General features: G+C 39.8%; 1 protein-coding gene across 2 annotated transcripts in view; it reads right to left on the bottom strand.

The window, feature by feature from the left end:
- The window catches only part of inpp5a (inositol polyphosphate-5-phosphatase A), a 169951-nt gene that overhangs the window by 116361 nt on the left and 37088 nt on the right, over positions 1 to 16502 (bottom strand). For both annotated transcript variants that reach the window (XM_084735789.1, XM_084735790.1), the window contains exon 2: positions 6218 to 6259. In XM_084735789.1, the coding sequence (XP_084591915.1) occupies positions 6218 to 6259 (42 nt within the window). The remainder of the gene's footprint in view (positions 1 to 6217; positions 6260 to 16502) is intronic.

Genomic DNA, 16502 nt, shown 5'->3' with positions numbered 1-16502 from the left:
AAATCTGTGACACAGTGCACCTGTGAAGCACTGCTATCAGTTGAAAAATGCATTTTAACTTCAGTATTTAGTTTCAGAGAGGCTGCCCAGTGCAATCTTGTCCAAACCTTTTGGCCACAATAGTTTCTGACAGACACTCCTCTTTCGACATTCCGCTACTTACTGTACAAGACACTAAAAAAACAATTTACTAGCCTGGGTGCCAGACGAATCTGCCAAGCTTGTGTCCGCTCTGGCAGATACATCTGTCCCCGTTTCCATTCAGATGGGATTCCAGCAGCATTGGATCCGCTTGGGCCAAATGAATGTCACACATTTTGCTGCTCTGATTGGTTCTAGGTCTATCCAATAGCGTACAGTCGGCAGGTCAGTCCAGCACAACACCACAAAACTTCCCTTGCCTAAAATGTTTTCAGGAACACATTTTAAGGTAGTGTTCAGCTGTTCGTGACCAGCGGGCGGATTTTTTCTGCAGAGACAGCGCCCCCTACATTATTAATTGGTTTCTGTTTTTGTATATTTTCTGTACTGGTAATTCAACTGGTGCAATACGTGTGTAGTTTGTAATATTACTTTGATTTTCACACCAGCAGTTGACAAGTTAGTTATTTAGTACCATCTGTAATTACAGGACTCCCTGTGCTACTCCAATGACTCAGTATATTAGTTTCTCTGTGTTATGATTTTAATCACAGTATCGATTAAAGTTTACAGGACTACAGTCTGGTCCGTTGCCACATCTGGACACATAACGGAAAGACAGCTAACACTAGCTAGACCCTGTCCGTTGTCTAATACAGGACAAATGCAAAAGCGTGTGCAGGATCTCGCAATCACAACATTTGGTAATAAATGCTAGCGTTGACAAGTGAGGCTATCTAGCTTTGACATTCTGATGGAAGCTAGTTAAACAGGCAGGGCCAACCTAGATTTTAAAGGTTGTAAATCCTGCTGTTAGCAAAATATCCGCTAAATTTACTGTGGATGAAATTAAGTTGAACTCATGAGGCCAGAGAAAACATGTTTTAGCCCTTAGCAACTGTTGGTGTGTTGTGACGTTAAGAAGAACCGATGGAACTTATTAATCTGGGAATTACCGGGAAACATAATCATGCTGTCAGTATTCATTTCTTGGCTATTAGTCTCGCTTCATTTTTAATCTGAATGTCGTGTTTTCAGTTTATTTGAGGAAATCCATGACTCCTACATCAGGCGATCCATTACAAACAGAGCATCTGACTACAGATGCAGTGCAGTAAAATTCAGATCTCAAATGTCTTGGGTCCACAGAACTGTTCTGAGATCTCTGACGTGTACAAATAAGTACTGTATTGAATTTTAAAATCAGCCTAAAGCTATGGCTAAAGTCAGCACAGAAGTGTCGCCATCAATGATTAATGTATTTATCATATTGATTCTATTTATTATCTCACACAGATTGACTTAAATATTTTGTGTTTTCATTTAAGTTTATTTAGTTGTACAACGTATGCAAATAAGCTGCTTGCTAACTGTGGTGCTATTAACTGTAATTGTCCACTGTGCCTGCAAAAATGAAACAATAAATTAAAAAAAAAAAAATTAATTTATAATTTAAAATTATTTTTCTGCTGAAGACTCTTCTCTGTCCTGTCAAGTTTATAATGAGACTTTTTAGTTTTGCTGCTTAAACACCCTAAGATATTTGCTGCAGTAACATTACTGCATGCATGGAAACATTTAAAATTACTGAAAGCACCTTCTCTAATCATTAAAGTAAATTGTTAAAGAAAACTCTCAGACATCAAAACAACATGCAATAAAGAAATGGAAAGTTTGAGTTGCTTGATATAATTTAAAAGGCAATACAGGACTAGTAGAGGTGCAAGTGCAGGTGTCTAAATTTGTCCAAAAAGAGATTGAAAATGAAAGATTATGCACAATAACTTAATTAAACTTAGAAATTAGAACTAAAAGTTCAACTTTAAGGTGGGTCTAATGTAGGTACACTTTGAAGCTGAAGGTAGCAAAACCTGAGATCAGGATCATGTAGGGAAAAAAAAATAATGTGACTTGATTGCTTGGAAATCATACTGTGTACAAAATATCTATCAAATTTGCTTTCTGTTGGGTGAAAGGAAGTAGAAGTCACAGGGCCCTTAGCATCATCGCCACTGTTATGAAACCTAATCATGCATTCAGTATTTACTTCTTGGTTGTTATTCCTGCTTTATATTTAATCTCAATGACGTGTTTTCAGTTTATATGAAGGAATCCGTGACTCCACATGAGGCGAACCAGCACAAATAGAGCATTTTACAACAAACGCACTGCAGTAAAACTCAGCTTTGTTCTGAGGTCTTTGATATGTGCTCACAAGTATTTTTGCAATTTTAAAAATCCTGACAAGCCAAGTCGTAACAAACTAAATAACATCTCTTTAGGCTAGAAATACATATTTTTATTTGAAAATATGACAAGCGTATTCTTGTATAAGCTTGAGGCTAAACAGAATGACGACAGTCAGGCTGCGTGTGTGTGTGTATGTGTGTGTGTGTTCAGGGTGAGTCTGGAATATATTCTGTCACAAACATGGCTTCCTGGGAATAGTAAATAAGATTGTGTGTTTTTCTTGACAGTGTTTGACGTGCCGTTTATTTACTTGGTTTACATACTGGTCTGAGCAAACCACTTTTTCCAGCTACTCTTCAACCACTGTCACACTGTCCAGTGTCCACACACAAACACTGTAAGAACGAACTTCTCCCACTGCCTCTGTCGGAGAAGTAGCAGACAGAAAAAAGAAGGGGATCTGTTCAAAGCAGTGAAGTGAAAAACTCACTATTTTATGCATAAGATGTGTACAAATGCAGGCACAAAGAGCCACCAGAAACACAAAAAAAAAAAACTCAAGACAGGCAGCAACTCCTCATGCAGAACTGAGTTTGTCTGCATTTGTTCATATATTGAGTGTGGCTGCAGAAATAATCAAAATATTATTGAAATTGCAATATGGACAAATTCAAAATCCAAATTACAGCAGCTACAATTTCTTAATAAAGGAAAAATGTGCAACAAACAGCATTATACTGAAATACTGTAGCAGTGTTGCTTTTTTTGATATTAAAAACAGTCCAGTAGTACAATTTCCCAAAGTTTGGTACTTGTTATGGGTCAATGTTGGTGTGCTTGCACAGAAAGCAAAGTAAATTTCCACCTCGCGCAGCATACTCCGGTTGTTCCTGTTATTTCCCTCTAGTATCTCTTCTTTTGCCCGTTCTTGCTATACGGTCTGTGAACTGTGTGTTCATAAAGTAAAGTACACCAGACCAGAAAATAATCCGATGTGACTCACAGTATTTATTCGTCGGAAGCTCCGGCTCTGCACTTAGCTCTCTTCTGACCCAATAAATATAACCATGGATTAGCAATTCACCACCATATGTATGAAATCACAATGAAATAGTTCAGATTTCGTTGTCTCTATTGAACAGAAAGAACAAAACGACAGAATAACAGCATTAGATGACACACAGTGTAAAGTTTACAGCAGACATCACTTTGCTGCTGTCTGCTGCTTGTTCTCACGGTGAATCCATGCTCTGACCAGGTGCAGAAGTTCATAGCGACACGTCAACGCACGATATGCGAAATAGCATATTTTTGACATCAATGACACTGATTACGTCAACGAATCGCCCCCAGCCCAAACTACACTACATAGTTACTCATTCATTGACTTAGAAGTTCACAGCTCAGAAATGTGGTGTCATGACTGGAAAATAAATGTCAGGATCGTTTGCAGTTATTCCAGGATACTTTTTCACAACGAAGCTGCAAATGGAAACCTCAAACCACTTCCTGATGAGCAAATCACCCGGAGCCTTAAGTGCTTTGATTTAAAGTGGAAATGTGTCCTTAACCTCACATCACCCTCTCAACACTGAGCGATGGATTTCTATTTACTTCTTTCTCTCACTTGTAGCACTAAAGCTTGGTGCAGTTGACTCTGTGTGTACCTGGATGCTCCCCGGCTGGCGTCCTCCTGTTTAGACTGTCTCCTGTCTCGCTGTATAGCTGAGACACTGACGCTCCATCACAAGACCTCAGACATTCATGGCTCTAATGCTACTATCACTGACACACAAATCAATACTGGGCTATTTTGCCTGACAGCAGTGTTGAGTAACGCTATAAGAATTGCTCAGTTCCGGCCATCCTTCCTGATGAATTTGGAGATAGAGTTAATTTCATTCTATGTCTCTTCTTCCCTTTCCATGTCAGTGTCTTTCTCCTTGGTGTCTTTCATTATCCATCTTCTTTTTTTAGACGTTTTTATCCGACGTTCCTTTTGTGTCATTCTGTCTGTTATTTATCAAGTGCTGCCACTTTTGACTTTGCTCTGTTCCAACTTCTCTACAGAGGATTTGATGCTGCAGAAGTAAGACTGGTAAAATTTGAATTCCTCTCACTTTCTATGTAAGGATATAGTAACTCTAATAATACCGTGACCGTTGTGCATAATTTTCAAATGACGATGCATTTGATGAAACAGAGTTTCAGGCCTCTAAAGTGGCAGTTTACTGTAGTTTGAGGTCTAGCGTTGCTAGTTGACATGCTGCCAACTGTCAAGAGAAGATTCAAATCGCTTTTTCAAGAAGTACACATATTTCAGCTTTTAAGTTTTAGAAATTTAAAACGTCTAATCACAATCCTATAGACATCTAGGAATTGAGCAAAACTAAACAACTGAGGTGGAGGGAGGCACCTTTTTTCAAGTTTTGTCTGAGGGGAGGCACACAGCCACAGACTTTAAAAATTACTGTTCTGAGTTAACAAAAGCACAACGATTCTAATTTTTTGGGTGATTATACACGAATGAAAAAATAATTAATGAGATTTACATTACAAAAATATAAATGCAAAACTTTTGTTTTTGCTCCCATTTTTCATCAGCTGAAGCAAAAGAGCTTCTGTGCACACAAAAGTTTTTTTTTTTTTTATTTTAGACACAAATTTGTTAACATTTGTGTTCATGAGCACTTCTCCTTTGCTGAGATCATTCATCCACCTGACAGGTGTGGCACATACAGATGTTGGGCGAACAGTATGACTATGACGGTGTTTCCTTGGACTGGTCACCGTAAAAAGTCACCCTAAAATGTGGAGTTTTATCTTTGAAAAAGACATTTATTGGACACTGAACTATGGCCTATTCGACGCCAAAATGTATTTCAATCAACTTTAACTTCTTCAATCTGCATAAATACACTGCGTGGGAGTGATTCTTTAATGAAAACATTTTGCATAATGTATGTTTCCTGAATGTACCTTTTCACGACCGCAACAGACTTGTGTAGAAAAATTTTGGTTATCGCAGCAAAACTAGCTGCGTCTCGCTCCCTCTGTTTTCTGTCTGTCACTTTCTGCAGTACTTTCACACAGCAGGTAAGAGTTCTAGCTGCCTCACTTCCCTTACCCCAGTGGAAAGAGTTGTGGTTAGTCAGGGGTTCCTATGTAGATGACAAGGTAAGATATGAAACATGACTGAGCTCCAGCTTTTACTTTCTGAAAAAAAAACAACGCATTTAGAGGGGTGAAAATAAGGTGAATAAGATCACACCGGCTCAACTAACATTAGTCTGCAAATTTTTTCTAAGGTTCCCAAACAAGATCACTTGATTATGAAAAGACATAAATAGATTTTCTGTATTTTTTTTGTTTTTTATAAGCACACTGAAGCAAGTGCATCCGGTTATGGCAGAACTAGATTTAGGACTAGATTTTCTCTTTGCAATAAAGAAGTTGTAGCTACAGGAAGCTCATGACTTCACCTCACTTAATCTATAGTGTTTCAACTGAAAAAGCAAATCACGTGGACTAGCCTCAGGATTTGAGGTCCCAGTCGCATGACAACACTTGAACACACGCCAGACCTGCTGGGTCAATAGCACATCCACTGTACTACTACTGCAGCAAATAAAGAAAGGATGAAAAAAATGAGTAGAAGACAATTTCAATAAAATATCTTGCGATGGTAAACGCTGTAATTTTATGTAATGTTAATTACTTTCTGTCAAATCAAAGAAATAATAACTTTTAGTGTATTTAGACAATTTACAACATCTTATAAGCTATAATCACCATTTATTGAATAATTATTTTGACCCCAAACAGTAATATGTTTCTTATTAGACTAACATGACTACATGTATGAGGCTGGATACTTAACACTTACCTGGTAAAACTCCCTCAGCCATGTTTTCTGTAGATTTTCAGGCTGGAAAGAGAAAAAAACAGACAAGATGTTAGTAACCTCATTAATAATTGTATTTTCTGATGTAATCACAGATGATTCAGTGTTGTTCAAAGTGTGCATATTAAAGGGAGAGTATGGAAAATGAAAGTACTATCACTATCACCAGGCTACTTTGGTAAAAAAAGCAATTTTACACGGTAGTTTATGAGTCAGAGACATCTCTCAAATATATCTACAACATGTTTGTGCATCTAACAACAGGAAGTTCGTCGCCGTCCTCACATTACAGTGTTTTTCTCTCAAGGTCACGAATCGTGTTCTCCAGGGCAACGCCGAGCCTCTCGCCGTCTTTCTTTTTCTCACCTTCGTTTGCTCTGCCTGTATCTGTCATTCTCTCCCTCCCTCTCCTCCACTTTAAAAGGCTATTCCCAGACCTAGACTTCATTTGGTTTGTGCAGTGGAAACAGACACAGAGCCCTGGGCAGTCTACCATTTAAGGAGAGATCTCCCTATGTCGATAACTAGGTCTGATGAACCGCTCTGTGTGTTTGTGTGTATGTGTGTGTTGGAGAGTTTGTCCTAACAAGACTGGTCTATAATAAGAATACACAAGGGATCTGCAGGCTCTGTTGGTTTCTGTAACAAAGCCCTGATATATTACAGTGGTAGGTGCAGTATCTTTGGATGCCATCAGGGCACAAAGCACATCAGATACCTTGTCGCCACGGTAACTCTATCTATAAATGTTTTACTATCTATTAATGTTTTATTCAAATATTAATTAAATTTTGAAAATAGCGTTCACTGTGAAATTTTGCTTAATCTCAATGTGGTCACACACAATATGCTTTCAGAGGAAAAGGTTTTACTTCTAAGACTATTTGTACTACTGCTATTTTTCATTGACTTAAAATTATGGTGCTGGAAGATTAGAATTTTTAGGGTCACAACCGCCTCTTTAGATAAAAAATGATCTGAAGCATAAGTGATCATACTCCTGCCTACATGACCATATAAATATTATTAAATTACAATATGGCTAAGTGCAATATTAGGAGTGTTACAATTTCAATATTAAATTGAACTGATCAACATGAGCTAAATATTATCAAAACTGAAATCAAAGGCAGAAACCTCCCACTCACCCCACTTGTATCCAGCCTTACTGGCTATTATATCACACATGATACCATATGTACAATGTTTTTAAAGAACTTTTTTTTTTTTTAATTTCATTCAAAATAAATGACAGCTGTCAGGCCGCAAAACCAACGATCTGTTCATTTTTACAACTCAAGACTTGAGAGTTTAACAATGTCATAGACATCAGTGCTATGAAAAAAAAGTTTGATCGTGGAACCTGGACAACCAAAGTTTAAAAAGTTACCGTATACTGTGGTATACTAATTTTAAAAAGAGGACTGGTCTTAAGTATCATGAATAGAAGCAGGGGGAACAACTAGCCTGGCTTTGTCCAAAGTTCAACAATCTTCCTGAATCTGTTTGTCTAACCTGTATTCAAAAAGTTCTCAAACAACAACAATTTGTGGTTTAGAAGGGATTCACAAATTCTAACTCTTTCTTGAAGAACAACTGTTTTTCCCTCCACCCAGCACAGCTGTGCAAAACGTTTACAGCTGTATTTCCATTTATGTACAGATTAATCAAAGATGCGACTATTAATTAGTGAATCATCGGTGCTGGTAGCACATAACTGGGTTAGCTGTTTCTCCCTGCTTCCAGTCTTCATGCTAAGCTAACCGGCCCTTCTCTGCTCTTGCTCTGAAGTTAACACCCAGTCATGACAGTGGCATCAATCTTCTCATTTTAGGCTCAGGACCAACCTTAAGTCTAGTATGAATAGATAGTTTCCACCAACTTGCCGAGATGTTTTTAGGCTTTGACAGTCACGACTCCCACCTGACTGTGAACCGTATGACTGAGTAAAAACACACTGATCAACTGGTCAGTAGCCACTTGAGTTTTGGCGGCAGACGACCAGCAAATCCAGCGAGAATGCCAACTGCACCAAAACAAATGTGGACAGAAAGCAGCAGCTTGCACTATTTATACGCACTGACATTTGCACTGAAAAGACCAAAAAAGGAGGAAAGAAGTGCAGAGTTTGGGTGAGATCCTGGATAAGAAGGCATGTATGACTGTATAGCCTGAGGGAGGTGGAGGTGAGTGAACTTTGTCAAACAAAGGTAACTTCAGGTAAAGCTGTTTATTCACCAGTATGACTCCCTGAAACGGCACAGAAGGGACGTCATCGGTCATTGATGTCAATCACAAATATCAAACATTTTTGTAACAATCCTTATAACTTCGCATATCACACAGTATGATTTTATCTGCCTAAATGTCAACACCAACTGACCCAGACTGAAACAGACCAGGTCCAACTTGATCCAATCAGTCGTCACAGCCGAATCCTGTTCACTGTACCTGCCTAAACTCTCAGAGAGAAAGCGAATAAATGTACTTCCCAAAATGAACTACTCCTTTATCATCAAGGTAGGACGTCTTTACTTTCCACAGATACATACTAACAGATTAAGAGAGCTCTTGCCTGATATATGCTGATGTTTCCAGGGGCACCTAAATGTCTTAAGACTGAGCAAGTGTGTGTTGTGTGTGTGTGTGTGTGTGCGTGCACCATCATCCCAGCCTGAGCCAGATCAGACAGAGCATAGGTCTATATAAGGACATAAGCACTGGACCTTGTCATTAGTCACATGGATGGAGGAAGAGAAAAAGAGAGCGAGACGGGCAGACAGAGGAACAGAAAAGCTCAAACCAGAGAGTTGCCACCTGACCAACCTGGTACTGCAAAGGGCCACATACAGTCAGACGTTTGCACTGACGGGTCAGACCGGTAGGCAGACTGTTTTACTGTTCGCCGTGTGTGTCATCAGGCAGTGCATGCTTGAGTTGGTGGCTTATTGGCAAAATACTGCACCAAAACCACATTGAAAAATGTTTCTGTGTGTGTCTGAAGTTTAGATACTGAAGTGTGGGATCCCAGAGATAGTACAATCCAATAAAATGGCAGCCTTTGACGAATCATCCAGTTATTTTTAGCTCTTTCCATCGGTTGTTTCTCCCAGGACTACTGTTAGCAGAGCTTCCTGCAGTTTCAGAGGTTTAAGGTGTATCTCAGGCAAAGACTATTCTGTCAAAAGTCTCCCTCCAGGTTCTTTGCATGAAACAACGCAGCAAACACCAGCTTCACGAAGGGGTGACTATGGTAATGAGGCAATAAAACCATCCTGTTGATAGTTTAACAAACAAGTCTTAAAGTGTCTCATCTCAGTGTCCTAGATCAACTCGACATGGAGCAGAGGCTGGAAATAAAACAGCTACAGCAGCTTGGCCGTTTTCAGAGATTTCTAGAGTGCTCAAATTTAGGCTGACCCATCTCTGATGCGTTGGTTCCAGGGAACAGATGTTGGCCTTGCCAGGGTGGCTCCGAGGAGGACCGGGAGGCCCTCGGAGGCCTCGGCCCTGCAGAGAAAGTGGGCTAATAACGGGAGGGAACCGAGGCTATATCTGTAGCCGCGGCACTTTGCCACCCGCCCTCAGCTTATCAGAAGTTAATTTGCAGTTAATTAGAAAGTGGGGCTATACTGGCAGAGAGGTAAAAATAAACCCGTACCCTCCCCAGCCTCTCCTCCACGTACACCTCCTCTTCCTCCACCGGCTCTTCCACTCACTTAGTTCTCTCCACCTCCTCTCTCTTCTTTACCCGTGCCTCTGTTTTCTCAGTCGATGGCCTACTTTTGAGACAGCGTGGGGAACGAAGAGACTCTGCTTTGGTTTTTAGTGGAAATCTATTTAAAATGGCAGCCATTCAAAAGGTAAATCTTAAGGGTCTTTGCACTCTTGATCTTCTTGTCACTTGCATTGCATTTGCATGACAATTTTAAATACCGGACAGAAATGGAACTTTCAGTATGACAATATGCATCTCTCCCTTTTCAGTGTGATCTGACAATAAAGCATTATAACATTCAGCTTATCAGCTCTTCTTTTCTCAAGGACAACAACAAAACACTTTATTTGGGCACTGAGTGACTGCCTTGTGACAAGACATTTGCAGATTGCAAATGCCCAATCTTTGAATTTAACAAATAAAATGCAAAGCACCGGAGCTGAGCAATGCTTGCCAAAATGTGCCGTACTGAGTAGAAGTACAATCTCAAATTCTACAATGTGGATGACATTTGACAGATATTTCAAATTACCAAAGCTGTAACAGTCAACACTTTTGAATGGATATGCCCACATGTATCTTAAAGGGTCCATTCAACCCAAATCACAAAATATTTATCCCTAAAACTGTCGAGCAATGCAGGTAGTTTAAGGTCAAAGACCACTGTTTTCCCTGCCATTATCTCACCAACAGAACCCCCATCCCACCTGAAAGAAACAACAATTTTATTAATGTTATTTACCCAATTTATGTGCACTTGTTACATCTCAGCTCAGAGTCATTTAACATTACTGTCGGTCGTGTGTCTCTCTCTCCTCTGCTCTGTGTGCTTCACCACCAGTGTGTCGACCCCAAACCATGTGAGCCAGTCACAACAGCAGTTACATGCCGGCTAACACTGACCTTGATCTAGACAAACAATTTTGGTGTTAGCTTGTTTGTAACAAATATTTTCTCGCCACAGTCACCTCACTGCTTGCACTTATTGGAAACTACTGGCTTTATAAAGACTATGGTCTAGACCTGCTCTATTTGAAAAGCACCTAGAGATAGATTTGTTAATGGCACTATAAAAACAAATTCTGAACAATTCACGACGGTACACACAACCAAGAGGAGAGGTTGGTATAAAGACCGGTGCATCTTTCATTATATGGACATGGTTTGGGTCTGAAAAGTCAGACAACAAGCAGAAAATAATAATCTGCAAATCATGTCAGACAACAGTGGTTATAAGGAGTGGTAATACTTGATACACCTGTGAAAAATATTCCTATTTTTTCTTTTATCATTCCTGTTTTGCACGTTAAATTTCTCAAAATACCTGTATACCATGTGAAATATGTCCTAGTTATACCGTTAAAAGTACAGTAATAACTGCCATGCAGTTGTCATTCCAGTGCTTTATCCCTTCAAAGGCATTTATATTGAAATTTTAAGAAAAACAAATATACCATGATATATAATGTTACCGTCTGTGCTGCTAACTCTAAATTTTAGGTCAAACCGCCCAGCTTACACTAGACGCCCCTGTGATCAAGTTTTATTAGAACAAGTTTCTACAGCTTAAACATAAGTTTCCAAGCAAGAAAAAGTATCTGTATGACTAAACACCAGATGTGTATGTGAGAAATGATTTGTGTGAAGTGACTCTAACCTAAACCACAAAGTAAGTCTGCAACAGAAAGCAACATGCTATCTTCTCTAATTAGGACTGTGTTGCAGAAAATAAATTCCAGTGTAATGTGTGGTGACATCTCTATAATCAGAAGAAAGAAGTGCTGAATCAAAACTTGCGTGCGTATGTTTTGAGAAGTTACCTCCAGATAAATGTTACGACATACTACTAAGAGCGCCATCAGCATGTGGTCTGTACTCTAAATGCTTTCAATTTCCTTCAAATGTACAAGTGATCAAGGCTCTCTCTTGCTTTAAATGTGGTATAACTGTGTGTGTGTGTGTGTGGTTCAGCTGGACTAAAACAGACACACGAAGCTCTACAAGTTGTGCAGAGGTCACTACCTTCAGGCCGCCACAAAGCCTCGAGAGGTCATGACCTGAAGTCCACACACTGTTCCTCCCCTTGTGGCTCCTCAGCGAGGCATTCCTTGTCTAAGGAGCAGCAGCATTCCCCACCCCGTCTTGGTATTACAGCAGACCGTTTAAATCGAGGCTGGTGAGGAAATGACGTCAGGGCCTATCCCGTTAAAGACCCCTGTGGCGATCTGCTGGGAACACATGGCCACCACATGAGTTTCCTTCTTCTCTACCCACTCTTCATATTTTGGAGTAATTCTCACACTGTTTCCCTTTGGCCTCAATTTCAACTATAACATTATTATTATTTTCATTTTCTCTTGGTTTGTCCGTCCTCCCGACTCTGCTGGCTCTGATTTTGCGTCATGCTTCTCAATCATCCTGCTATTCCTCCATTCCCAGCGAGCGTTCCCAGCTCTCACTTTCTCAGGCCAGACCGACACGGGGTAAGAGAAATGCAGTTTAAAAAGAAGAAAAAAAAAAACTTTGCAGCACGCAACCTCCATAATTGAAAAGAAGAAGCGTGGAGATGAGGAGTCTTAAAAAAGCAATGGTTGCTTGGTTACACCTGGCACTGATACCAGACACATAGAGGTCTACCACAGATATAAAGCTGCATTTTAGGTACAACTTAAACACCACGGTACAGTATGGGTCTAATGTGGTCGTCTCTTTCCATCTCTGACACACATATAAGTTGACCTCGCTCTGAAGCAAATCATTACTGAATATAGAACAACCTTATTTCCATCAAGGGCATCTCAAAATGTAACATATGTGAGCAGCACGAGGTGGAGGCTTTTAAGTGGAGTGCCTGACACGCGGGTTTAAATGATGTGGGCTGAAGATATTTCTGAATGGTAGCAGCTGAAGGCTGAAACTGTTTGCCAAAACTCAACACTACACAGGCACAGCAACAAGGAGGAGGAAATTTAAGCATGTTTATGTATACATCATGGAAATTCATTAAGTTCGCTGATTTTATATCTGATGATCTGTTCACTGCTCACTAAGAGTACTACTCATCCTTAGAAAACAGTTGTATAATGTCTTGTGCCGCCCTGGAGGAGATTGCCTTGTAAACTGGGAGTGCAGAATTGGAAATATGTGGGCATTTACGGGACGTGTAGAATCCATTGTATCGATCATTTTTTAAAATCCGTCTCCTGTACAGCAAGTCCCACAAGTTTCTTAAATGCAGTACTAAAGTGCTGGAATAAGCCTTTACAGTCCAGATAACCCATGCAGCAAATCATCATCATCATCATCATTATGATGGACAGAACCAGGTACAAACATGCATAAGACAGTCAGATACGTCAGCAGTTACGTTTTTGTTATGAGCTGAAAGAGTACTTCTTTTAGTTCCAAAAAGCTGTGATTTCACAACACTTAAATGTCAAGTTCTTAAAAGTCAACCCAGTCATCTTCAACTCATCGCCCTGACATCCTTCCCATTTCAGCTGCAGTGTGGTTCATTAGCAAAAAGACAAATATTTCTGATAAAGGACAATTATAGTATTTATCTGAGCCCAGTCCCAAATGCTTAAACCTGCATCCCACTGATATTTTTGGCCACATGGGGGCAGCACAACAAGCTGTGACATATTAGCACCTGGTTTATATGTTGAAGATGTTGTCCATTTACACAACCAGCACATTCATTAGCATCACTTTCGCAGGAGTTAGCAGCGTAAGCAGGATTAGGAGTTGTGTTTGTGTCCACCAGATGAATGCATGTCCACTATTCTGAACAATTAATTTAATCAAAATTGCAATATAGTACATGTGTGACAATTCTCCAAATCTATTATTTGATTTGACTTTTGATTTTAAGGTCAGAATTCAATTCAATTTCTCAATTTAAACTTAGACTATCAAGTCTTGATATGCTCTTGAAGATCAATAGATCTGAATTCAAGGAAATTTATTAACATTATACAACACAGGGTTTTTTTTACCCTGACAACTGAACTTTACATTTTTCACTTTAAAAAGACAGACTATGTGATGTCAAGTGTGATATGAGGGCCTGTAAGTTATACTGTGAGAATCACAGATTCTTCCTTTGATTTTTATTATTGAAAATAAAACCTCATGGCACAATATTTGTTAAAGGCAAAATGTGTCAAAATGCCATATTTAATAAAATACTGCCATGCTGCACAGATGAACTGGCCTACACTACGGTACATTAATGATTCGGTAATGAAATCATCACATCATGATTATAGCAGCTTTAAAGTTTTGATGTGGGTGATGCAGAAGTAGCTGAACCGACCACACACGGGCGGTGCCACACTCACACTCTGTATTCAAAATATCAAAAAAGCCCGGTGACTTTGTCAGAATTACCCTTCAGAGAACTGAACGAGGCACGATAAGAAGAATGGGTCCTTTTTCCAAATCATAACCACCTAATTTGACATGCAAAATGAAAGAATAAATCAGTGGCAGCTTTTACTACCAGGAAGGCTTGGAATGCTTCTCAGCAACAACCACAGCTCACAAAAAAATATCTTTTCACAGAATCGCTGCTATGATTTTGTTCCAACTGAATTATAGATGTCACTTCTTAATAACAGGATTTCATTTCCTCGTATTTGATGCAAACGGCCTAATTAAGAACAACAAAAAGCTGCGAGATACCAAACAAAAATCAGAATAAAGAGGTCGTGGCACAGCTCGTTGTGCAGGGGCAGCTTGTGTATGTGTGAGTTGACGGACTGTTAGAAAGGAGGTTACTGGCTTTCAGGGGAGCGGGCAGCTCACTAAAAATACCCTGCCTAGATGGAGGCCATTGACTGAGGGAGGGGATGAGAGGAAGGAGAGCAGCTGGAGAATCAGCAGGGGAATCAGTGGATTGGCTGGCCCCGCGTCCTTCAACAGGTTGCCACCGATGTCACTTTCCCTAACAGCACTCCTTCACAGTAGCTCGGTGGAGGCCGGATGCTGCGGAGGTGTGTCCCCTCAGTGTTTTATTTAACTCCACATCAAAGAGGCTCATTATGAAATTAATTAGAGCAAACCCACTCTGAGGAAACACTAAATTAGACCTAAGCTGACTCCTGAGAGATGTCTTCATCCTTCTAGAGGATAAGGTATGGAGGAGGGTTGAGGCGTCAGTATGCTTCAAACAGGGTGCCCGAATCCCCCCTTGGCCCAAATCTTTTCAACATCAGACTCATGGGGGGCTTACATCCCACTGTTTTTTAAACTTGAAGCAACAGACAATACCACCAGCTCACCCACTTGTGTGGGGGTGCAAAAGCATGTTGGATATTAACTTCTCTTTCAAGTTTTTCTCGACACAAAATTATTTCAGTCATTTATAGGCAGTTCATTATGGTTACAATTTAACTGCATTTTCACCACCTGCACCCGTCTCTGGAGGAGACTCTGAGGGTGACTGTTTTAATTGGAAGCAGAGGACAGACACAACAGGTCTCTGTGGACACTGAAATTGCAAGTTTCATAAGTAAAGTCAGGATGTACTGAATAAAATCCCCATGATTAAAACTTTCTTCACATCAATAATCCAACTCCATCCAGGCTAGTGTGCCTGTAGAGAAACTTTTTAGGTCTGGAAGTCTCGTCAGAAAAACCAACTATCCAACAGCTGTTTTGAAAAACGTCTCCGGTGTTATAAAAGAGTAAACTGCAGAAAATATTAGTTGGGTTTTGAAAAGCCTGTACACTTTTAGGGGAAGGTCACATATGCACGAATTGCGTCCTTTCTTCTTCGAGTCCAACTTTGATGAACTTTAAGGGGGCTTAGTCAGAGTTTCTACCAATAACAAAGACAAAGCGAAGGCCACTACCACACATTTGTGTGCCACCGGGTTTTTATAGTTTGCATGTAAGCACGTGTTTTGAGAAGCTGACTGGTTCATTAGCTGCATGTCGAAACATTGCACACCATATGAACCCATTTTTTATTGTTTTCAGCTGTGTAATATGCCTCACTGTCAGATTGTCAGGTCAATATAACCAACATGCACCAGGAATCACACAGTAGCTTTTGTAATCAGTTACTTTGTAATGGCATTAATCTTGCAATATAACAAGTTACTTTTAAAAGTAATGTCACCCAACACTGATTATGATTTAATCATTGACATCAACATCTGGTGGCACTAACTCTCCAGTCAGTCGCAATCAAACCTCTATTCTTGATCTGATCGCGCCAGTTCCACAATTAACTGTTCATCATTAACGGCTTATTTTCATTCAGCAGCAGATGAAATCTGCAAGTGACCACAACCTGAGTGTTGTTGCAAGTTTCATCTAGTGGTACATTTTATTTAGTAAGTAACCATGACTAAATATAGACCATACAATGTTTGTTTCACTTCTTGTATAGTTTTACTTTCATGCTCGGCTATGTTTTTGATAGCTCTCTCGCGCTTGTGGGCTCAAGTTGTGAAAACTTGCTCCGGCCCACCTTGACCCTGAACAGTAAGAAGCAGTTATAGAGAAAAGACGATGGAGTTTTGCCAGTTCATGCTAATG

This window comes from Lutjanus erythropterus, chromosome 14 (genome assembly GCF_056507025.1).
Source record: "Lutjanus erythropterus isolate fLutEry1 chromosome 14, fLutEry1.hap2, whole genome shotgun sequence".
In the NCBI taxonomy this organism is placed as follows: domain Eukaryota; kingdom Metazoa; phylum Chordata; class Actinopteri; order Lutjaniformes; family Lutjanidae; genus Lutjanus; species Lutjanus erythropterus.
Note: the sequence above shows the minus strand (reverse complement) of the source record. Positions and strands in the feature narration are given on the sequence as shown.